At 57.4% G+C, this 18,898-nt stretch overlaps 2 protein-coding genes across 7 annotated transcripts in view; one reads left to right on the top strand and one right to left on the bottom strand.

The window, feature by feature from the left end:
- TBCD (tubulin folding cofactor D) overlaps positions 1–16,725 on the top strand; it is a 145,736-nt gene extending 129,011 nt beyond the window's left edge. Inside the window, exons 28-39 of the mRNA XM_055408246.2 lie at positions 350–441; positions 1,124–1,264; positions 2,204–2,287; positions 2,793–2,951; positions 3,037–3,175; positions 4,316–4,437; positions 6,218–6,295; positions 9,022–9,111; positions 9,506–9,593; positions 10,512–10,618; positions 12,678–12,762; positions 16,465–16,725. Of these exons, the coding sequence (XP_055264221.2) occupies positions 350–441; positions 1,124–1,264; positions 2,204–2,287; positions 2,793–2,951; positions 3,037–3,175; positions 4,316–4,437; positions 6,218–6,295; positions 9,022–9,111; positions 9,506–9,593; positions 10,512–10,618; positions 12,678–12,762; positions 16,465–16,479 (1,200 nt within the window). The 3' untranslated portion in view covers positions 16,480–16,725. The remainder of the gene's footprint in view (positions 1–349; positions 442–1,123; positions 1,265–2,203; positions 2,288–2,792; positions 2,952–3,036; positions 3,176–4,315; positions 4,438–6,217; positions 6,296–9,021; positions 9,112–9,505; positions 9,594–10,511; positions 10,619–12,677; positions 12,763–16,464) is intronic.
- QTGAL (queuosine-tRNA galactosyltransferase) overlaps positions 11,446–18,898 on the bottom strand; it is a 115,746-nt gene continuing 108,293 nt past the window's right edge. For 4 of the 6 annotated variants that reach the window (XM_055408248.2, XM_055408252.2, XM_055408253.2 and 1 more), the window contains 2 exons: positions 18,794–18,898; positions 16,878–17,599 (listed from right to left, as the gene is read on the bottom strand). In XM_055408248.2, the coding sequence (XP_055264223.2) occupies positions 18,818–18,898 (81 nt within the window). In that variant the 3' untranslated portion in view covers positions 16,878–17,599; positions 18,794–18,817. Of the gene's footprint in view, positions 11,745–16,877; positions 17,710–18,793 lie in introns of those variants that run through there. The other 2 variants (XM_055408250.2, XM_055408249.2) reach the window with 2 other exon arrangements.

The following is an 18,898-nucleotide window of genomic DNA, read 5'->3' as shown; positions in this document are numbered from 1 at the left end:
TGGGCACTTTCATGCTCTGAGGGCTCCAGCTCCAAGCAGGGAGCGGCAGGGAATGGCTGCCCTTGGGTGCAGGGTCTTGCCCTGGAGGGAGGAGGCAGACTGGCAGAGATTGCCTGAGTGCCAATGATGGGGGCGTGGGTAGGAGGGTAGTTAGGAGCCAGCTGTGGGAAGGGCTGGAGGCACCCCTACCCGACTCGGGGCTGTGTGTGTTCTCCAGGGCATGTGGTCTACCCGGACAAGCTACCAGCCATGCTGTGCTGTGTTCTGGGCACAGGGTGCCAGGCCAGGTCTCCACTTGCATGCACGGTACATGCATCTTCAGGCTAGTAGTTCTGTCTTTGCTTTTCAGGTTCTAGCAGGCCTGAGGGCCGTTACCCACATTTCTCCCAAGGACGTGAGCTTTGCTGAGGCCAGGCGGGATGCCTTGAAGGCCATCTCTAGGTGAGCCCTGATGGTTTTTCTCTTCAAAGTCACTGTTCTCTCAAAAGCCAGCGACCGAGCATGAAGGAATATTCACAGCAGTTTGTGTGAGAAGCCCTGTGTGTCAGGGGCTGAATCTACTTTGAGGCCAACATTTTTATTTTCTAGTTTCTTCTCTTTTCAGAGGACTGTCCGAGAACATGTCAACTCATAGAGGATCATTACAGTTTTGTCATAATTATAATGAATAATTAAACCCATAGTGCAGTTACCTTTGTGTTTTGGGGACAGTGGGCCTGCTCAGGGACTGGGGCTAAGTGTTCAGCTCATGACTGTGGCCCCCAGGTTGCCTGTGTGGAGGGAATGCTGATGTTAGTCACACACAAGCACGTCGGGAGGGGCTGCCCTTTCTCTGACAAGCCCTGTGGAGTGCCTTCTGTGGGATGGTGGGGTAGGAGGGGCCAGCCACCGACGGCCCCTGGTGCACCCTGAAACTGTAGACACTTGAAGTGTGGCTTGGAGAAGAGTGTCATTCAGCATTGTGTTAGTGCGGGAGCATTACCAAATCTGCTTCTGAGGTTATGGGGCTGTTCTGAGGGCATCCTGTCAGGAAAGACACATCCAGCCAAAAGGATGAGAACGGCAGGAGAGCTTGCATGGGATTCTCAGACGTTAGCTGGGTTTCACGCGTTTTTAATTTTAGGATTTGCCAGACTGTCGGTGTGCAGGCCAAAGGGCCTCCGGACGAAGCTGTGTGCAGAGAGAACGTCTCCCAGATTTACTGCACGCTGCTGGACTGTCTGAAGGATTACACCACCGACAGCCGTGGGGACGTGGGGGCATGGTGAGGCAGTCGTGCTATCTTTGTCCCCTGCTCTTCTCACGAGTGTCCCACCAAGGCCAGAGGTGGTCCATGTTGCTGCCCTGACCCAGGCTGGGCCCTCGATTCCCTGGGCAGTGTGGGCTGTGGTGCTCTGCCTGTAGCTGGGGCTCACATGTCTGCCCGGGACATGGGGCCCCTCTTCCTGGTTCTTTGTGTGCCGTGTGGCTCTCGAGTGGATCCTGGATACTGAGAACACGCTGGTTCTGCTTCATCCTTCCAGAGGGCGCTGACGGCTCTGCAGCAGGCTGTGGGCCTGCCTTGATGCAGAGCTGTGGTCTCCATCTCGCCTGGTGTAGGCGGCTGCTCAGGGTCTGTTCTTTTGACTAGGTGATGGCGCATGCTACCTCCTGGGTGGTGCTCACTCCTTGGCAGGAGGGCGGTGCCCCAGGCACGTAGTCCCTGCCGACCCTGGTGATGTGGGACGGTGTTTGTGGTCCCCATTGCCCAGCTGGACTGAGTGTTCTTTGTCCCAAGTTTGAAATGGTGCTTGCACTCTGGAGTTAGACCAGCAAACAGGAGCTGTTCTACATACATTTACGCCTCGAAAAGCCAAAAAGCCTTTAAAATTTTTTTGCCAGGAGAAAAAAAAAAACAACTTTGTAGAGTGGGTATGTTCTGTGCTCGAAGGTTCTTGGGGAAACCAGCGCTGTTTCTGTATGTGTACTTGTGAGAGAGTTTTCTGGACCCTGGCCATTTGTCTTCGGGTGTCAGACAGGTGTTTCTGAGGTAATGTGTGAGAGAAGCATTCTCAAAGAAAGGCTGCCAGCAGCCTTTGTCGAGCCTCCTACGTGTTTCTTGTCCCGGGTTGAGGCCTCCTGAGCCTGGCCCTGCCGAGTGGCTGATGGTCACGTAGCCGCTGGGGCAGTAGGCCTGCTCCTCAACCCCTCCTTGTCTCTGCAGGGTCCGCGAGGCCGCCATGACCAGTCTGATGGACCTGACTCTCCTGCTGGGTCGGAACCAACCAGAGCTGATTGAGGGCCCCCTGTGAGTCTGTTCTCCCTGTGTGGGGAGAGGGGCGGCCCAGGCCCTCCCTCCCGACACCAGGGCCCCTGCCCCTGGCTCGGCCTCTCTTGGGGTTCAGGCCTGTTGGAGGACAGCCAGCTCCTGACCTCAGGGCCCCTGTGCCCGCACCTGCTGCCGCTGGGGACTGGCCATCCTGTCCTCTGTTGGTGCCCTGGACACCAGGCTGCCTCTGGGCACCTTGCTGGCCTGGGGTCACTGTGCCCGCCCCGTTGCTCTTGTCGAGGCCCCTGAGGAGACCCGTGCTGGCTTCCATGGCAGCCCCCAGCCCAGTTCCTCTGGCTGCAGACACCCCTTCCTCCATTTCTTCCCCTTCTTTGAGCCCACAGTCATGTCAGGCTCACTGCTTCCACTCCAGACCTCCCGCACAGGCTTCCGAGGTGTCAGGTCCCGTCCCACCTGCCGCCGGATTGGCCCAGGTGCCCGCTCTCTGGCTGCAGACGAGCTAACCCTGCACTTTGGTCTGCAGCTGCCAGCGGCTTATGTGCTGCTTAGCCCAGCAGGCGAGCGAGAAGATTGACCGGTTCCGTGCGCATGCGGCCCGTGTGTTCCTGGCACTGCTCCACGCCGACAGCCCCGCCATCCCCCACGTGCCTGCCCGACCGGAGCTGGAGAGGCTCTTCCCCAGGTACTGGGGCCCAGCTCCGGGGGTGGGGGGGGACAGCCCTGTTCCCTGGGGAGCAGCCCCTCCAGCTCGTGCTCCTGTCTTGCAGAGCCGCCGTGGCCTCCGTGAACTGGGGCGCGCCCTCCCAGGCCTTCCCGCGCATGGCCCGCCTCCTGGGACTGCCTGCCTACCGCTACCACGTGCTGCTGGGGCTGGCCGTGTCCGTGGGCGGCCTGACCGAGTCCACGGTGAGCAGGCGCCTGGGTGGACGTCCCCATGAGAGAGCGCTGCCTCTCTCCTTCCTTCCTTCAGGACCCTCTGCTGGGGGTTGGGGGGTGGTGTTCCCCTGACCTGATGGCACATGAGGCAGGAGCTCGGCGGCCCAGCTCCCTGGCTTTTGTTCGGGTCTGGATTCACCTCCCCGCACAGTGAGGGCCCCGTGGTTCCCCAGTCGGTCTCTCCAGGTTCCTGTTCCCTGCTTGTGTGTTTTGTTGGTGGTTCGTTGTCTGTTCTGTTGTCGCCCCTGTGTGGGACCCCCCCCTCGCCTCTCATCCATCCCTTGGCCCCGATTCCATGGATTTGTGGTTTTCATCCCTTCTGGAAAGTTGTCTGCTCACTGTCCGTTCTCTCCGCCTTCATGCTTCTATTAAGTTATTCCAGTTTCTGCAGTTTTGTGTAGCCTGCTCGTTCCCTCCCACTGTTGAATATTTTGTCATTGTTGTTCGGTCCTCAGTTGTGTCTGACTCTCTCTGACCCCCAAGGACTGCAGCGCGCCAGGTCCCCCTGTCATTCACTATCTGCTGGAGCTTGCTCAAACTCATGAATATTTGGTGTGTCAGTAATTGTATATTTCGTTACCAGACATCCAGTTTGATCTGAAGTGTTTCCTGGGCCTTCCCTGCACATTCATCTCGGATCGCATTTTTCTTTCATCATTGCCCACCGTCCCCCTGCACTGTTTGTCTCATGAGCCGGTGTCTGCTGTCGGAGGGAGGCCTGCGTCTGCTCTCTTGCTCTGCTGGCTTCTCCCTGAGGACTCCCCTCTTGGGTGTTGGTTGTGTGATGGGCTTTGGTGTAATCCTGAGGGGAGGTGCCTTCGCTTTTGATCGCAAGCAGCAGTGGTCGCCCAGATGCCAGGCATCTAAGTGGTGCTTCTCACAAATTTAGTGACAGTGTGTGAGGGCTCGGGTTGCCTCCAGAACTATTTCCCTGATACGGGTGTCTACACGCCCATGATGGGCTCCTCACACCCAGCCTGGACAGCCTCTGCCGGATCCCCGTGCTGTGTAGCAGATGTGTCAAGTCTGTCACACAGGCAGCCCCGGGGAGGGGGCGCTGGGAGCAGGGTGGTCCTGTCCCTCTTATGAGAATGCTTCTTTGTGTTGCAGGTCAGGTACTCAACACAGGGGCTCTTTGAGTACATGAAGGAGATTCAGAATGACCCGGTGGCCCTGGAGGACTTCGGCGGGACCCTCCTGCAGGTCTTTGAGGATAACCTTCTGAACGACAGGTGAGCCCTGTCACAGTGGTTTCTCAGACCCCCAGGGTCTCACTGCCCAGCAGGGTTTGGTGGGGAGCTAAGGTGGGCACAGCCAAGCAAGGGCATGACCCAATCACGCGCACCCGGGTCTGGCCATCGCCTCCCAGGCCTTTCACAGCCTGCACTCTGAGCTGGCTACGTATGTTGGAAGTAAAATGCCAGAGGCTATGAGCCCAAGAGAGTTTGTCCAGCTCTGGCCTATGGTGCTTCCCGGTTGTGCCTACCTACATGTTGTTGCCACTGTTCCGACACGTGGCTCACACACGACCGTGACCACCAGGATTGGAAAGCGACCGGATTAACTGCTTTTCCAAGAAGATGGAGTGTAGACTCCAAAGTCCTGACTGCAGACTTGGGGGTGTTCTGTGTGCCTTCTGAGAGGGCTGTTCCTGGACTCAGTGCTCTACTGGCCCAGGGCAGCCGGGCACCGGTCACTGTGGCTGGACTGCCCGCTCCTCACGCAGGCCCTGTTCCCGGGGAGCCAGACAGTCTCAGCAAACAGGAACTCTACCCGGGGCTCTCTGCTCTTTCTTGGAGCAGCTCTCTGGAGGCATAGGTGATACCTAATGAGAGGCACATAAAGAGTGCATTCTGAGAAGTTTTGACTCATGTCAACAACCATGAAACAATCAAGCACATCTGTCACCTACAGTTTGCCTCCTGACCCCCCGCCCCCACCCCTTGTGGCCCCCCAGCCCCAAGGCAACCACCGATCTGCTTTCTGTCCCTGAGAAATCTGGGTGCCCACATCCTCACCACAGCTGGCCTGGTCGGTCCTTTCACTTCAGCTGATCTGACAGGGTGCGGTGTCTCGCTGTGGCTGTAATTTGCCTTCCCTGCTGACCGAGGGTGCCGGGCCTCTTCTTGGGCACTCGCTGGCTGTCTGCAGAGCCTCTTTGGTCAGGTGTCTGTCAGATCTTCTGACCTTTTTTTTTTTTTTTTTTTTTACTGGGTGCTTGTTTTTAACATGTTGCTGGAGTTTGAGGTTTTCTTACACATGTTGGATGAATCCTCTGTGAGATGTGATTTGCACGTTTCCTCCCTGTCTCTAGCTTGTCTTCCACACTCCTAACAGTCTCTCTGTTAAGGACAAACATTTTACACTTTGATAAACTTGTTTGTATCCTTGTTGTTTTATGAATTGTGTTTTTTGTGTCGTTACCTAAGAAATTTCTGCCTGACTCAAGGCTCCACGACTGTCTCTTACATTTTCTCCTAGAAGTTTTGTAGTTTGTTCTGTTCAGACCTCGGGTCTGTGTGGGGTTGGTTTCAGTGTGATGCGATTACAGGTCAGGTCTGTGTCCTGGTTTTGCCCGTGGATGCCCCGGTGTGCCCCGTGTGGGAAAGACTGACTTTCCCACCGCGTTGCTTTTGCATCATTCTCAGAAATGGTGGGTGTGCAGCCCAGCTTGGGACTCTTCTGTTCTTGGACGTATTTGTCTTCACATCAGGATCATGCAGTTTTGATCACTTGAGCTCTGCCATGATTACGTAAATGAAGTGGTGCTAGCTCTCCAGGTCCGTGCTTTCTTCCCGTAGCTGTGTGGGCTTCCCTTCACCCTTGGTGTTTGCACATTAGCCTTAGGACTGGCTTGTCATTTCCTGCACATCCTGCCAGGAGTTTGGTTGGGGTTGAGCTGTTGGCCGTCCAGGGAGGGCCCGTGTGTCAGCAGCACTGAGTTTCCCAAGTGCATGGGTCTGCCCTTCTGCTGTTCTGACACCTGGCGTCTCACACTTGCCTTCCCCCCAGGGTGTCCGTGCCACTGCTCAAGACGCTGGACCAGATGCTGGCCAACGGGTGCTTCGACATCTTCACCACCCAGGAGAAGTGAGTGCTCCCTGTGTTCTGTGTTCAGCGCTGCCTCGGTGGTTCAGCCTCAGGCTCACCTTTCAGAGAAACACTGATCAGATCCAGAGAGCAGGCTTCTGGGAGAGTTTCCTGGTGTGTTCAGGGTCAGCTTTCATACACACTCTGCTACTGCTGCTGCTGCTAAGTCGCTTCAGTCATGTCCGACCCTGTGCGACCCCATAGACGGCAGCCCACCAGGCTTCCCCGTCCCTGGGATTCTCCAGGCAAGAACACTGGAGTGGGTTGCCATTTCCTTCTCCAATGTGTGAAAGTGAAAAGTGAAAGTGAAGTCGCTCAGTCTTGTCCGACTAGTAGCAACCCCATGGACTGTAGCCCACCAGGCTCCTCTGTCCACGGGATTTTCTAAGCAAGAGTACTGGAGTGGCTTGCCATTGCCTTCTCCGCATAACATTCTAAGAGCCATCAAGAACACTGGCTGTTCCCATGGAGGTTGGGGGCTCCCACTTATCCGTTCAGGAAACAGAGCAGGTGGGGCGTCGCCCCTGATGGGGGCCTGCAGTCAGCACAGCTGTGGACAGTGGACTGGATGGTATGGGGATCGCAGAGGGCCTGTGATGGTCACGGTGCTGGGACCAGGCCCAGGTGAAGAGCCCACCTCAGAGCGGGGCCACTGGGAGACTGGTGGGGTGGGCGCAGGGAGCGGATGCGTGAGGCCACTTCCCTCCCCTGGGTTCAGGGCTGCTCAGCTGCCGAGCACAGAGCATTGCAGCCGCTGCACCGGCCTCCCCATCTGCAGCTCTGGCATCGGGGTTCATTTTCTCCCACTTCTGAGGTCTCTGCTCTTGGTCAGTTGATCTCAGAGCTCCCCTAGGCTGATGGTGACAGTCATTGAGGGTCATATTTCTGGGGGTTCTTCCACAGCCAAGGCAGCATCCTTGTGCTGAGCAGGGCTCGGGTGACTCGTTCGGGGCCTCTGGCCTGCAATTGGAAAAGGGTGGCACCGGGTTCTGCCCAGGTCCCCTCTGTGTGCCTGCCACATCCCCTCCACCGGCAGGAAGCTGGGCGGTGGCAGGCTCACCTCCTTTGCCTCTCAGGCCTTGGTGGTCCCTGTCCTTTGCTGCCGTCTTGGGAGTTTGGTTCACTTTCAGTTCCTCCAGGTGGGAGTGGATCTGGTTGGTCCCAGTTGCTCCGTCTTTGCTGAGACTCTCAAGAGCTCTTTTAACATCGAAGGGTTCCTCCGTTAACTTGCTGGTGGTACATCCCGGCGTTTCTTCCACCTCCTGTCAGAGCAGTAGCCTGTGCGTGCACAGGCTGTGCCCACTGGCTGTGGGATGTGATCCTTGTGTATATTGCGCGGCTGTACTTGCTAAGTGTTCTGTTTCAGATCTTAACCTATTTTCCTGCTTTGAAAATTTTCAGAATGAAATGGTAAGAGAAAGCAGCACTCCAAGTTGTCAGGCTCACCTCCTCCAGCTGCGGTGTCACCTCCTCCAGCTGGGTGGTTCGTGGCTGTGGTTCTGGAGGGGAGCAGCTTGCCAGCAGATCACTGTGGGTGTGAGGGCATGAGGCAGCCAAGGACTGTGGCCCCAGGAGGGCGCAGTGGTTCTCAGACAGGAAGGCTGGGTGAAGCAGGGGTACACCAGAGGGGCCTGGGGGTCGAGCTGGAAGGCCCTCCCAGCAGGTCAGGATGCTGTAACATACACCACAGCCCGGGTGGCTGAACGCCAGAAACTCCTTCCTCCCAGTGCTGAAGGTTGGGTGTCCAAGTTCCACAGAGGGACGTGGTCTTCCTGTGTCTTCCGGTGGCAGAGAGACCACCTAGAAACCACGTCTCCTCTTAGCCCACTGATCCCCTATGGGCTCCACATCAGCCTCCCAAGGCCCCACCTCCTAATAACACTCATATTCCAAGTTAGAACTTCAGCATAGTAGACATGAACGTTTGGCTTAAGGTGCTTATAGATCTCGTCCAGAAGAGATGGATCATCAAGGCTGGAACTCAGTAGAAAGTCCTCAGTAAACAGGTGGTATGTGATCTCATGAGGTCACTGCGGGCAGGTGGAGACAAGTGGCTGGGGGTAGGCGTGTAGATGAGCAGGGCCTTGGCAGAGTCTTGGGGGTGCCCCACTGTTAGGGAGAGGGGAGCAGAGGGGAAGCAGACACACCAGGAAGAAGGCGAGCTGAGGAGCAGCCACGTAGACTGAGAACAGGAGGGACCTCAGCGTCGAGAACTGGCCTGGGGTCACGGCTCTGCCGGAGAGAAGCCTGTTCCTCTCATGGGGACCCACGCTGGTCGTGGTCGCACGTTCTCCTCGGTCAAGCAGAACTGGGGTTGGGGGGCGCCTCTGGTCCCTCCTTGACCCTCCAAGAACCTGGACACAGGAGTCCGTGGGACCCAGTCACGGGGCAGTCGTCCTCCTTGATCCTGGGTTGAGCCTGGTGCTGCCATCGTGGCACACATTGGCTGGGCGTGCAGTGGGTGGGGTTCTGGGTGTTCCTGTTACTTTGAGGCCCCGCCAGGGCTTGGCCTGCCCTCTTCTTGCAGGGCCGTGAGGACAGGGAGGTGCTGTGGGGAAGGTGGTTTGTCAAGTGCACAGAACAGGGGGTCTCTGTCCCCTGCTGCACTTGCAAAGGGGCTAGCTGTGTGCCCTGGTGTACATCCCCAGGGGTGAGTTATCTTTGGGGGCCGCCATCGGCAGATGCTCCCCGGAAGCCCACCTCCAGGTCCTGTGCTTTCCTTTCAGTCACCCCTTCTGTGTGAAGCTGCTCGCGCTTTGTAAGGAAGAAATCAAGAAATCCAAAGACGTCCAGAAACTGCGGTCCAGCATCGCGGTGTGAGTTCCAAGGAATTTATTAAGGCGGGAAGGGGAGAGGCCGGCCCAGCAGCTGACAGTACAGGATTGGGGATGTTAGTTCTGATGTTCCCATGTTCCTAGAGGAGCAGGGGGCCCTGCCACACCCTGCCCACCCTTGGGTCAGCCTCCTAGACAGGTCAGTGGGCACTGGGTCAGGGAGCCTTGTCATAGAAACAAGACTCGATCCCCTGACAGTGGAGGTCTGGACACCCCACCAACAGAAAGCGGATGCTGAACCTGGGCTGCCACCCTGCAGGGAGACGGCCCTGAGGTCTGGGGGTCCTCACAGGCAGCACCTGGGTCCCCTCCTGCCCCCGGGAAGCGAAGGTGTGGGCGCCCCTGGGTCACTCACTGGAGTGTGGGGTCCCCGCAGGTTCTGTGGGCTGGTGCAGTTCCCCGGAGACGTGAGGAGGAAGGTCCTCCTGCAGCTCTTCCTCCTGCTCTGCCACCCCTTCCCCGTGGTGAGTGTCTGAGCCCGGGGTCCCGTCTGTGGACACTGGGGCCCAGTGTCCCAGCCCCCACATCAGTGCCGGGGGCTGATGCTTCCTGGTGTCGGTGCGAGCAGCCTCGTCACGGTGGGCGGGGCGTCCTGTGCCTGGTGGATGCAGCAGCTGCCGTGTGATGGTTGAGCTTGGCCCCTGGGGGCGGGTCCTGATGTTCCCCTGGAGCTCCAGGCAATGGGCCTGGGTCCCAGGGAAATGCCCACACTCGGGGGGACCCCTGCCCCCTGGGATCCTGGCTGCAGGTGTGCCTGGGTGCCCCACCGAGAATGGGTGTTCAGCCTATCAGTGTCCTGCAGGCTCTGGTTCAGGGCCTCCTGGAAGGCCCCAAGCTGAGTGGCTTTACCCCCACCTGGGGCAACACCTACCCCACAGCCCCCACCCCAGAGTCAGGTTCCTGGGCAGTCTTCTCTTCCTTTGGCAGAAGAGATACCCAAATGTGACATCTTCCTAGTGGGGTCACTGGATGCCCCTATCCCCATGATCAGAAATGCAGGTTCTCAGGCCCTGACCTGCTGGCCAGGACCCCAGGGGTGGACCTGGGGGTTCTGAAAGCACCTGTTCCATGAAATAAGTCCCCACCAGGCACAGCTAGACACGAAAATGGGTGAGAGGACTGCTCTGATCAGGGGCAGGGTTTAACGCAACATTTCAGTGAGGATGTGTTCGAAGCTGGCCTCCTGATAAGGGCCGCCGGGGGCGCAGGGCAGCCATGGCGGTTGTGGCCACGGATACTGAGTGGGGTCCGAGATCAGCTTTCTTAGCTGTCTGCCTGGCCAGCCTTTCCTGTGGCCCGGGACTCTGGGCCCTCAGGAGCTGTCTGGCCCCCATCCCTGCTCCCAGGCAGGGTCCCGTCAGCTCTGCTCTCGGTCCCGCCAGATCCGGAAGAACACGGCCAGCCAGGTGTATGAGATGGCACTGACCTACGACGTGGTGCCCGCCACGGTCCTGGATGAGGTCATGGCTGTGCTCAGCAGCACGGCCTGGTGAGTATGGCCCAGCCTTCTCCCGGGAGCACGGCGGGTGCAGCACCTTGGCGAGTGGGACACCCGGAGCGCGTCGTGGTCTCTCCCAAAACCCTCAGAGGTTAGAGGAAGGAGGGGCTCCAGCCCTCGGCTCAGCTCCGGGTTACCAGGTGGCAGTGGTGTCTGGCCGACCCCTCCTCACCCACATGCCTGCGTGTCTGTCGCGCAGGCTCACTTCCTCACACCCAAGAGAATGAGGGAGGAGAAGGTGCCTCCAGGGGTGTTTAGCTTGGAAGATCTTCAAAGTGAAATTATTTTTTCCCAAATACCATTTTTTTAAAGTGAAAAGTTGCGTTGTTCTGAGCACTGATTGGTTAGAGGCTAACTTTCTATTTTTCTGTGGCCACCTTTCTGTTGATCATGTCATGGCTCTGGGCACCCTTTCTGCAGTTTATTGGGGTTGAAATCACTTGAGAACAGCAGCTCCTGCCCCCTGAACTATGGCATCAGAAATGCAGGGAGGTGTGGCGTGGCAGGCAGTGTCTCCCTCCATGGGGACGCACCACGTGTGTCAGCCATGGCCCCAAGGAGAGAAGGAGCCCAGGCCCCGACTCACTTCAGAGGAGGGCCATCTGCTGGCCTTTGCTCACTTTTATTGGAAAAGGCCACACGTGGACGTGTTCAGAAATCAAACAGACCGAGGGAACCAGGAAGAATATCTCCCTCCCACCCCAGATTCTCACTTCCCTCCTAGCACCCAGGGTCACCCCTTGTTCCAAGTCAGGGTTCCAGGTTTAAGCACAGTTTCCTGCCATCTGTGTTGGCTCCTTGACTCTTGATGGGTTTGGATGATAGGTTTGAAAGAGGGGTGTTGATTGGGGCAAGGAGGTGCTGATGGAGAAGCAGGGAAGGGGTGGCCCATGAGCACGGGGCCTAAGGATGACAGGGGTGACACTTGTCCCGTTCCAGGCACCGCACACACGCACATGCTCACATGTATGTGTGCACCCTCAGGCACTTACACGGGCTTCTTCAAGGTGACCACTCTCCTCGTCCCCATTTTGGGCACAGAACCAAAGTTCAGAGGTTACTCAGACAGCAGCAGTGAGGGGCCCCCAGGACTGGGTTCCGTCCAGGTCAGTTCACTCTGTTTATGAGGGAGGGAAATGCGTCATGTCTGCACGTGGACCTCCCTCAAAACAGTGATGTTCCTGCAGGGCTGAGCCCTGCACACTGAGCCCGAGCATCGACGCAGCTCCCGCCCTGCCTGACGGCCCAGCTCCCTTGAAGGACAGGGCAGGGCCTCTGGTTTAAGGGCCTCGTTGAGGTTTCCTCGGGAAACACTTGCCTCCGGGAGGAGGGCGTTCTGGTGAACGCTGCAGGCCCCGCGATGAAAATTCCAGAGCAGAAAGCATGGCCCCAGGAGACGGGATACCTCTGCTCTGCGAGCCGCTGGACAGGACATGTTTGTCTGTGATGTTGTCAGTGATAACGGCACAAAGGCGTGTCCTCCGTACTTGGGAAGGGCAGTGAAGGGAGGTGACGTGAAGCCACCCGGTGGGCCCCAGGGTCCCCTGAGCTCCCCACACCTGCCTTCCTCCTCTCGCAGGCAGAGGGGCGAGGGGCCGCTTTCCCATAACTTAATTCCTTTGCTAAAAGATTTTTTTATAGGTGACTTTTTTTTTATTATTACAAAAGAAAAACATGCCCAGTTTTCTGTATGCTGTTGCTAAATATAATTTTTATTTTTAATGAAAGTTGTAAGTAAACAGCTTTCAAAGTCAAATAAAACCCATCTGTGCCCCAGCCCCTGTCTGCCTGCTGTCGTAGTGTTCCTGGCTCTGGCCCCTGGGGGGCCCCTTGCGAGGCTCCCTGCGGGGGGACCTCAGCCTCTGGGGTTCCCTGAGAAAGCATCAGCAACAAGGCCTTGTGTGAGTGCGGCTGAGGCATCCTGTTCCCTGATTTCTGCCTCATCTCGGGGGCACTGGGGTTTCTGCACACCCGACAGGAAGACCTTGGCAGATTTCACCGCGTGGACTGTCCCCACGGCTGACGCTGCTCCCCGCCTTCTCCTCCCCAGGGATGCCGAGCTCCCGGTCGTGAGAGCCCAGCGGAACCGCCTGTGTGACCTCCTGGGCGTGCCTAGACCGCAGCTGGTCCCCAAGGTATCACCTGCCCCTCAGGCCACCTGGGGGACCCGGGGTCCCTTCCTTGTGAGACCTCCAAACACGGCTCCATGAGCTCCTGTTCTGAGTTCCAGGGTCTAGAACATTCCAGGCTGAGCTGCCTGCTGCACGTTCCATGTCGATCCCTTTCAGGACCCCAGGAGGCAGCACAGCAGGACTGTGGGATGGGAGCAGAGCCGAGGCCCACACTGTCCTCTCTGACCTGCCCCCACCCCATGCCCATCCTAGCCTCTCCCCCGAGCCCTGGGGCCGTCCTGAGTGATGGGCGGTATTCCTGCCGCTGCTGCCCCCGCCCCCACGCTCTTCTGCCAGGCATGTGTCACGTGTGTCCCGTGAGCATCAGCACCCAGGACTGGCCCGCTGAGCACCCCCGTCTCTCGCCCTCGGAGCAGCACAGCAGCCTTCCACTGTGTCCGTTGCCCCCCGGACACCCATCCAAGTCCAGGACTTTGTCCCACCCAGGGCCGGCTGCTGTCCACCTGCCGAGGTCGCCGTCCTCCATGGCGTGTGTGCCCCGTCACTGCCGTTTTCTGACACTGAGGGCTCCGAGCTGCTCTTGCAGCTTGTGTGTCACTGGGAGACTTGAGACTATTGTGCCTGTTCCCGGCAGAGAGTCAGGGCTCTCTTTCTTTTCAGTCTGCGGGTCCTGAGGAGCTGAGGTGCGTCACAGCAGCTCGGGCTGGGATCCTGGCGAGGGGAATGCCCTCCTCCTGTCCCCATCAGCTGTGTCCCTCTGACCTTGGGTGTGAACCCTGGCTCTGGAGAGGCTGTTGAGGGAGGACGTGCGTGCAGGAGAGCATGGTGTCGAAGTTCTAGGTCTCCACGCACCCCGGTGTTTGCCTGGCCACCCCAGGCGTGTGCCTCAGGCTGCCGGGGCACCAGTTCTCGTTTCCGGTGGACTCGCCGGGCAGAGGACTCAGGTGGGCAGTGCTGACAGCAGATTCCAGAGTGACCGCTGCTCCCCTCTCAGGCTCAGGGCTGTGTGGCTGTCTGCAATGGGCGTTTCCTGGTTTCCCTGGTGATGGGAACATGACCACTTTTTCTGAGATCTGAGGTGTTTGGACATTGTCTTTCTCTGCGTGTCAGACCTTTTGTATTCTCTGCAGGTTGCCCGTCTTTCTGTGCTTCTGTCTTCAGGGTCCTTTTTCTAGACGAGTGTCCTGCGGATGTCTCCTCCTTCAGGGTTGACAGTCTTTTTTCCCAAGGGCTTTAATGTATTACTTTCTACCTTTGGACTTACGATCTGCCTGATCAGCTCCCTCCTGGCCACGTGGTGGCATCAGGCCACACGTGTGGCTCTGTTCTCAGATTGTCTGTCCATCCATGAGCCAGCCAGCCTACAGCCACAGATGCAGGTCTCAGTCCTAAGATGCAGGGAGGGTCTGGGGTGTCACAGTGGGTCCTGGTGCCCAGTTATCTGTCTCACGGTTCTTTTTGCTTCATGGTCGTCTTCTCTTCCCAGCCCTTGGGTTCCCACCACACCTGTAGGATAGACTTGTTGGGAGTCAGGCGGAGGTTGCCTGCAGCCTGAAGCTCCATTAGGTGAGAAGTGACGTCTCTGCTCTGAGTTCTTGACCATGAACATCCATCCATGGACCCCCCAGTGTTTTATGGTTTTTGAAGCAGAGATGTTGCATGTCTTTTTGTAATTGTCCCACAATTCTTGGATTCCCACTACCGCCCCCCCATTTTTTTTCCTCTTTGCCTTTCAGTTTGGGAAGTTTCTGTTGACCTGTCTTCAGGTTCATTGATTGTGTCCTTGGCCACATCTGACCTTAGGATGAGCCCACTGCATGCATCTGTTTCATTCGCAGTGTTGGTGGCTTCCGGCCCTTCCGTCTCTGCTTGCGTTACTGTCTGTCCCTGTGTGGCTTCCACTGTGACCACCAGAGTCCTTAATCCCAGCTGTTTCACGTTCCTGCTCTGACAGTTGCAGTATCTCTGCCATTTCTGAGTCTGGTTCTCACATTTGCACTGTCTCTTCAGACTGCTTTCTTTTTTTCCTTTTTTGTATCTTGGATGTTTTTGTTGAAGGCCAGCCTTTTAGGGGGACAGGGGCGAAGCAGCCGGAGTGATAGGAGTTTGCCGCAGCAGCAGATCCAGAGCAGAGTTGCTTCTGGCCCTTGTTCTTGTTCTCAGGGAAACTGCGCAGGAGTGTGAGCTCCTTGGAGAGGGCGCCAGGGTTTCTCATCCTTGTGCTCAGCCACCAGCTGTTTGTCAGTCACCATTTAAGTTCGTCTTCTAGATCTTTCTGTCTCCCAGCTGTGGGGTGGGGACTGAGAAAGGTGACTGATGTTCAGCCTGTGCATGTTTGTCTTAAATGCACTGCAGGGCTCCCCACGTCTGCCCGACTGGGCTTTGCGGCCATCTTGTTGGTCATTGAGAAAAATCTCACTTTCTCTCCAGTTTTCTCAACTTCCGTGATGCATTTGAAGCTGTGTCCCCGGTAGCTCAGCTGGTGAAGAATCCATTCGCAATGCAGGAGACCCTGGTTCAATTCCTGGGTTGTTGAGATCCCCTGGAGAAGGGATAGTCTACCCGTAACTCCAGTATTCTTGCCTGGAGGATCCCATGAACAGAGAAGCCTGGTGGGCTACACAGTCAGCAGGGTTGCAGAGAGCCCGACACGGCTGAGCCGCTTTCACTCACTGCAGGTGCCTGTATGTTTTAAAGTCTGTGACGACGTCCTGGCGGATTGACCATGGGTGGAAACATTCTCGTTTATCTGTGATGACGCTTCGTGCCTTGAAATCTCCTTGGTGTGATGTTGAGAGCCACAGCGGAGTTTTTGCTTAGTGTTTCTGTATGTTCTTATAAACTGTAGATAGGTCTTACCTTCTTACCTCTTTTTAATCCAGTTTAGCCATTTTTGGTAACTTGAGTGTTTTCTTCACTTGCATTTAATATGTGATCTTGGCTTTATTGGGTTGGTTTGCCGATTTCTTTTCAATCCTGTTTCTCCTTTCTTGTCTTCATTTGCACTGGTTGATGACATTTTTACCATTTCGCTTCCCCTTCTGTTAACTTCCTGCAGTTTTCCTGCTGTTCTTTTAGGGGCTGCTCATCAGCGGCATTCCTTCCTGATGTCCTGCAGTCAGAACTGCGGTGCCAGGCGGTCAGGCTGTGCTGTCCTCGCTTCCCAGGGCCCAGGTGGCCGTGGCGTGCCTTCCCTTCAGCCACCTCTCTCGTTATTGTCCTTCTGTTCACTGTGCCCTTAACTCTTCATTTCTTCTCTTTGTGGCAGAGTTATTCTTGAGGTGAAGTCTCCGCCACACCCTCCTGCCATACAAGTGTACGGCCCTTGCCTTCTCTGGGGGCCCTGCAGGACCCCTGTCAGATGTGGGGCAGGGGCAGCACTGGTCGGTCCCCAGGTGATGCTGCTGGTGACAGGACGGCCAGCTGAGTGTTGATTCTGTCTCCTTGTGTGATGGCCAAGCACAACACCAGCTTCCTAAGTAAATGTGCTTTCGACGTTATTAGGAAAATGTCGCAAAGATGGGTGACGTTGTGGGGACAGGACAGTCACCCTCCACACCCGCTCGCTGCCCAGAGGTGGTGTCGGCTAGAGGGCTCCCGGCACGTTCGGGGAAGCGGCACAGATGCAGTTTCCTGCAGGAAACGGCGCAGGGACGGCTGGGGAGACAGCACTGACTGGCTGACCCTGTCCCGTGTCCTCCACAGCCTGCCATCCGCTGAGGCTGGTCCTGGAAGCTGAGCTCACGCCTGCCTGCCCGGCCGGGAGAAACCTGGCCACAGTTGACAGGGAAGATGCGGATGGACGGCGGCCTCGCTGGTGTGTGCAGGGGACCCGGCATCTGTTACCTGGAGGTGGCGTCTCCTCACACGCGTCCTGCGCCCGAGTGTCCTGGCCTGTCGGTGCTTTTGTCCTCACCCCCAACCCGTGTTTAATAAAATTACCTGCCGAGCAGCTCCCTGTCTGTCTGCTGTTGGCACCGGTGGGGATGTCTGGTCAGGGAGCTGGAACTAGAGAGGCGCGTAGGGTCCCTTCCCACCCATCCCCGTGCTGAGACCCACTGGGAGGGGTGCCCCGGGAGCACAGGCCTGGGAAGACCGGTTGCAGCCCCCCATGGCTGTCCTGTCACCACGTCCGCTGTGGCCTTGCTGGGCTTGGTCTTACCTGCTGACAAGCTCTAGGAGACTCAAATTTAACGTCAGATCACAGGGCAGAGAAAGCGCCAAGCCTCGGGGTGGGAGTGGGTGCCTTCTCCGGGTCCTTTTGCCAGGGGCTGTTGAGGGGTCGTGTGAGAGCGTCCAGTGCACACGGCCATCGTGAGTCACCTGCCTTCATGTGGTTTTGTTCAGTCAGAGCTGTCACTTTTATGAATGCTGCAGGGACCAGTTTCATCCACACAGGGGACCTGTGACGGTAACTCAGACCCCGGACTGAAATGGTGTGGTCGGCAGCTTCACAACTGTGCCAACATGTGACCTCCAGGAAGTGGAAGAACCACATGGTCTGTTTGTCCAGAGTGGGGTACACACTTGGGGTTTGTGAAGCAAAGACAGGTGGCTTCTCTCCACATGGGCTGGCACTCATGCGGGCCTGTCCAGAGGCCAGTGCGCGTAAAGGTTCCCCACCTGGGCACTTGTGTGCCTGGGAGGTTCGGGCCCTCCCGCCTTCTGCCTCCCAGGGTGAGGTCTGGACACAGCAGAGATGTGGATGGACAGGTGAGAACGTGTGAGGCACAGCCGTGGGGACAGGATGGTGCCGCTGCAGCTGGGCCACATGACAGACTGCCTCTCGTGGGACGCATGGAGGCCACGGTGGACTCAGCCCACCTCGGCTGGCCCACACCTGGTAAGAACAGAAGAGGTCCCTGTGGGTACAACAGACCTCGGTGCACAGCTGGTTTCCCGTCTCCACACTGTTGCCATCTGAGGTCGAGCACCTTTGTGGGAACTGTCCTGTGTATCGCAGAATATTTAGCAACAACCTAGATGCCAGTGGGAGCCCCTCCCAGTTGTGATGATAAAATCATCTTCAGGCAGATTTCTGAAAACAGTGACCACGTAACAAAAAGAATAACAGCTACCGTGTGGATTTTCGAAAGCACGTAGAATTTTGACAACGGTAGCAGCAGTATGAATATATGCAATTCTAGAAGGTTTTAGAGCCCTGTGGCCGGAACACCAGTTCTCCTGCCTCTGACTGACACTTTTGTATTTTGTGAAGGGTCTTCCGAGACCCTCTGCACGCAGAGACCCCAGTGCTTTAACCACCGAGGCTGGGAATTCTGACCCAGATGTGGCTTCACAACGAGGCCACTCCTGATTGTTCAAGCCTCCTTGACCCTCCTCGGAGCTGGGAGTTATTGCCTCGTTCATGTGAACTGTTAGGGCAGGGCCTCCATCCCTGGGAGTCATCACTCACTCCCGCAGCGATGACACTAACGACTCAACACGTCGATGATTTCTTCTTGGATCAAGGAGACAAGCCCAGTGGCACCAGCATTACCTTCAGGGAAGAGCCACTGGGCTCCTGAGACCAACAGCCCAGATGGACGATCACACCTGCGACCCCTGCCAGGCATCGCGGGCCTCTCCCTCCCCTGCCCAGGTCTCTGCCGCACTCAGAGAGGAGCTGACTCCCCACCGGACGAGCATCAGTGCACAGCCTCTGTCCCCCGGGGGGCCTCGTCCAGCCCCACGTCTCTAACGCAGGCTGACCACACACAGACGGAGCCGCGTGACCACCCAGACCCCAGAGGCCAGAACTGGGAACGAGGCGGGCATTGGGGTTCGTGGCCATGGGGAGCCGGGAGTGACCAGTACAAGCTGCTGGTGCCACTGACGCGAGGGATGCTGAGGAGGGCGTGGTGGGCAGCCAAGCCCCTGCCCCAAGCAGAGGAGCTGCTCTGGGTCTTGGTCTGTGTGGACACACGTGTGGACACGTCAGAAACGTGCATGTTCCCCGTGTGGGGGCCCCAGGGCCCTCCTTCCCTGCTGGCCCTCAGCCCTGGGCTGCAGCTGCTGGTGGCCTCGTACGCACCTGGGAGCAGCTGCCATGAGTCCGTCAGCTGAAGTGAAGGAAGTCCCGGCCCTCCTGCAGGTTCAGCGACCTCAGGTTGTCCTCAAACACGCCCCCCGTGAGGTC

Source organism: Moschus berezovskii, chromosome 20, assembly GCF_049115385.1.
Source record: "Moschus berezovskii isolate FMDL1 chromosome 20, NW_MosBer_1.0, whole genome shotgun sequence".
NCBI lineage: Eukaryota > Metazoa > Chordata > Mammalia > Artiodactyla > Moschidae > Moschus > Moschus berezovskii.
The sequence above is the reverse complement of the archived record's forward strand: the minus strand, read 5'-3'. Positions and strand labels throughout refer to the sequence as shown.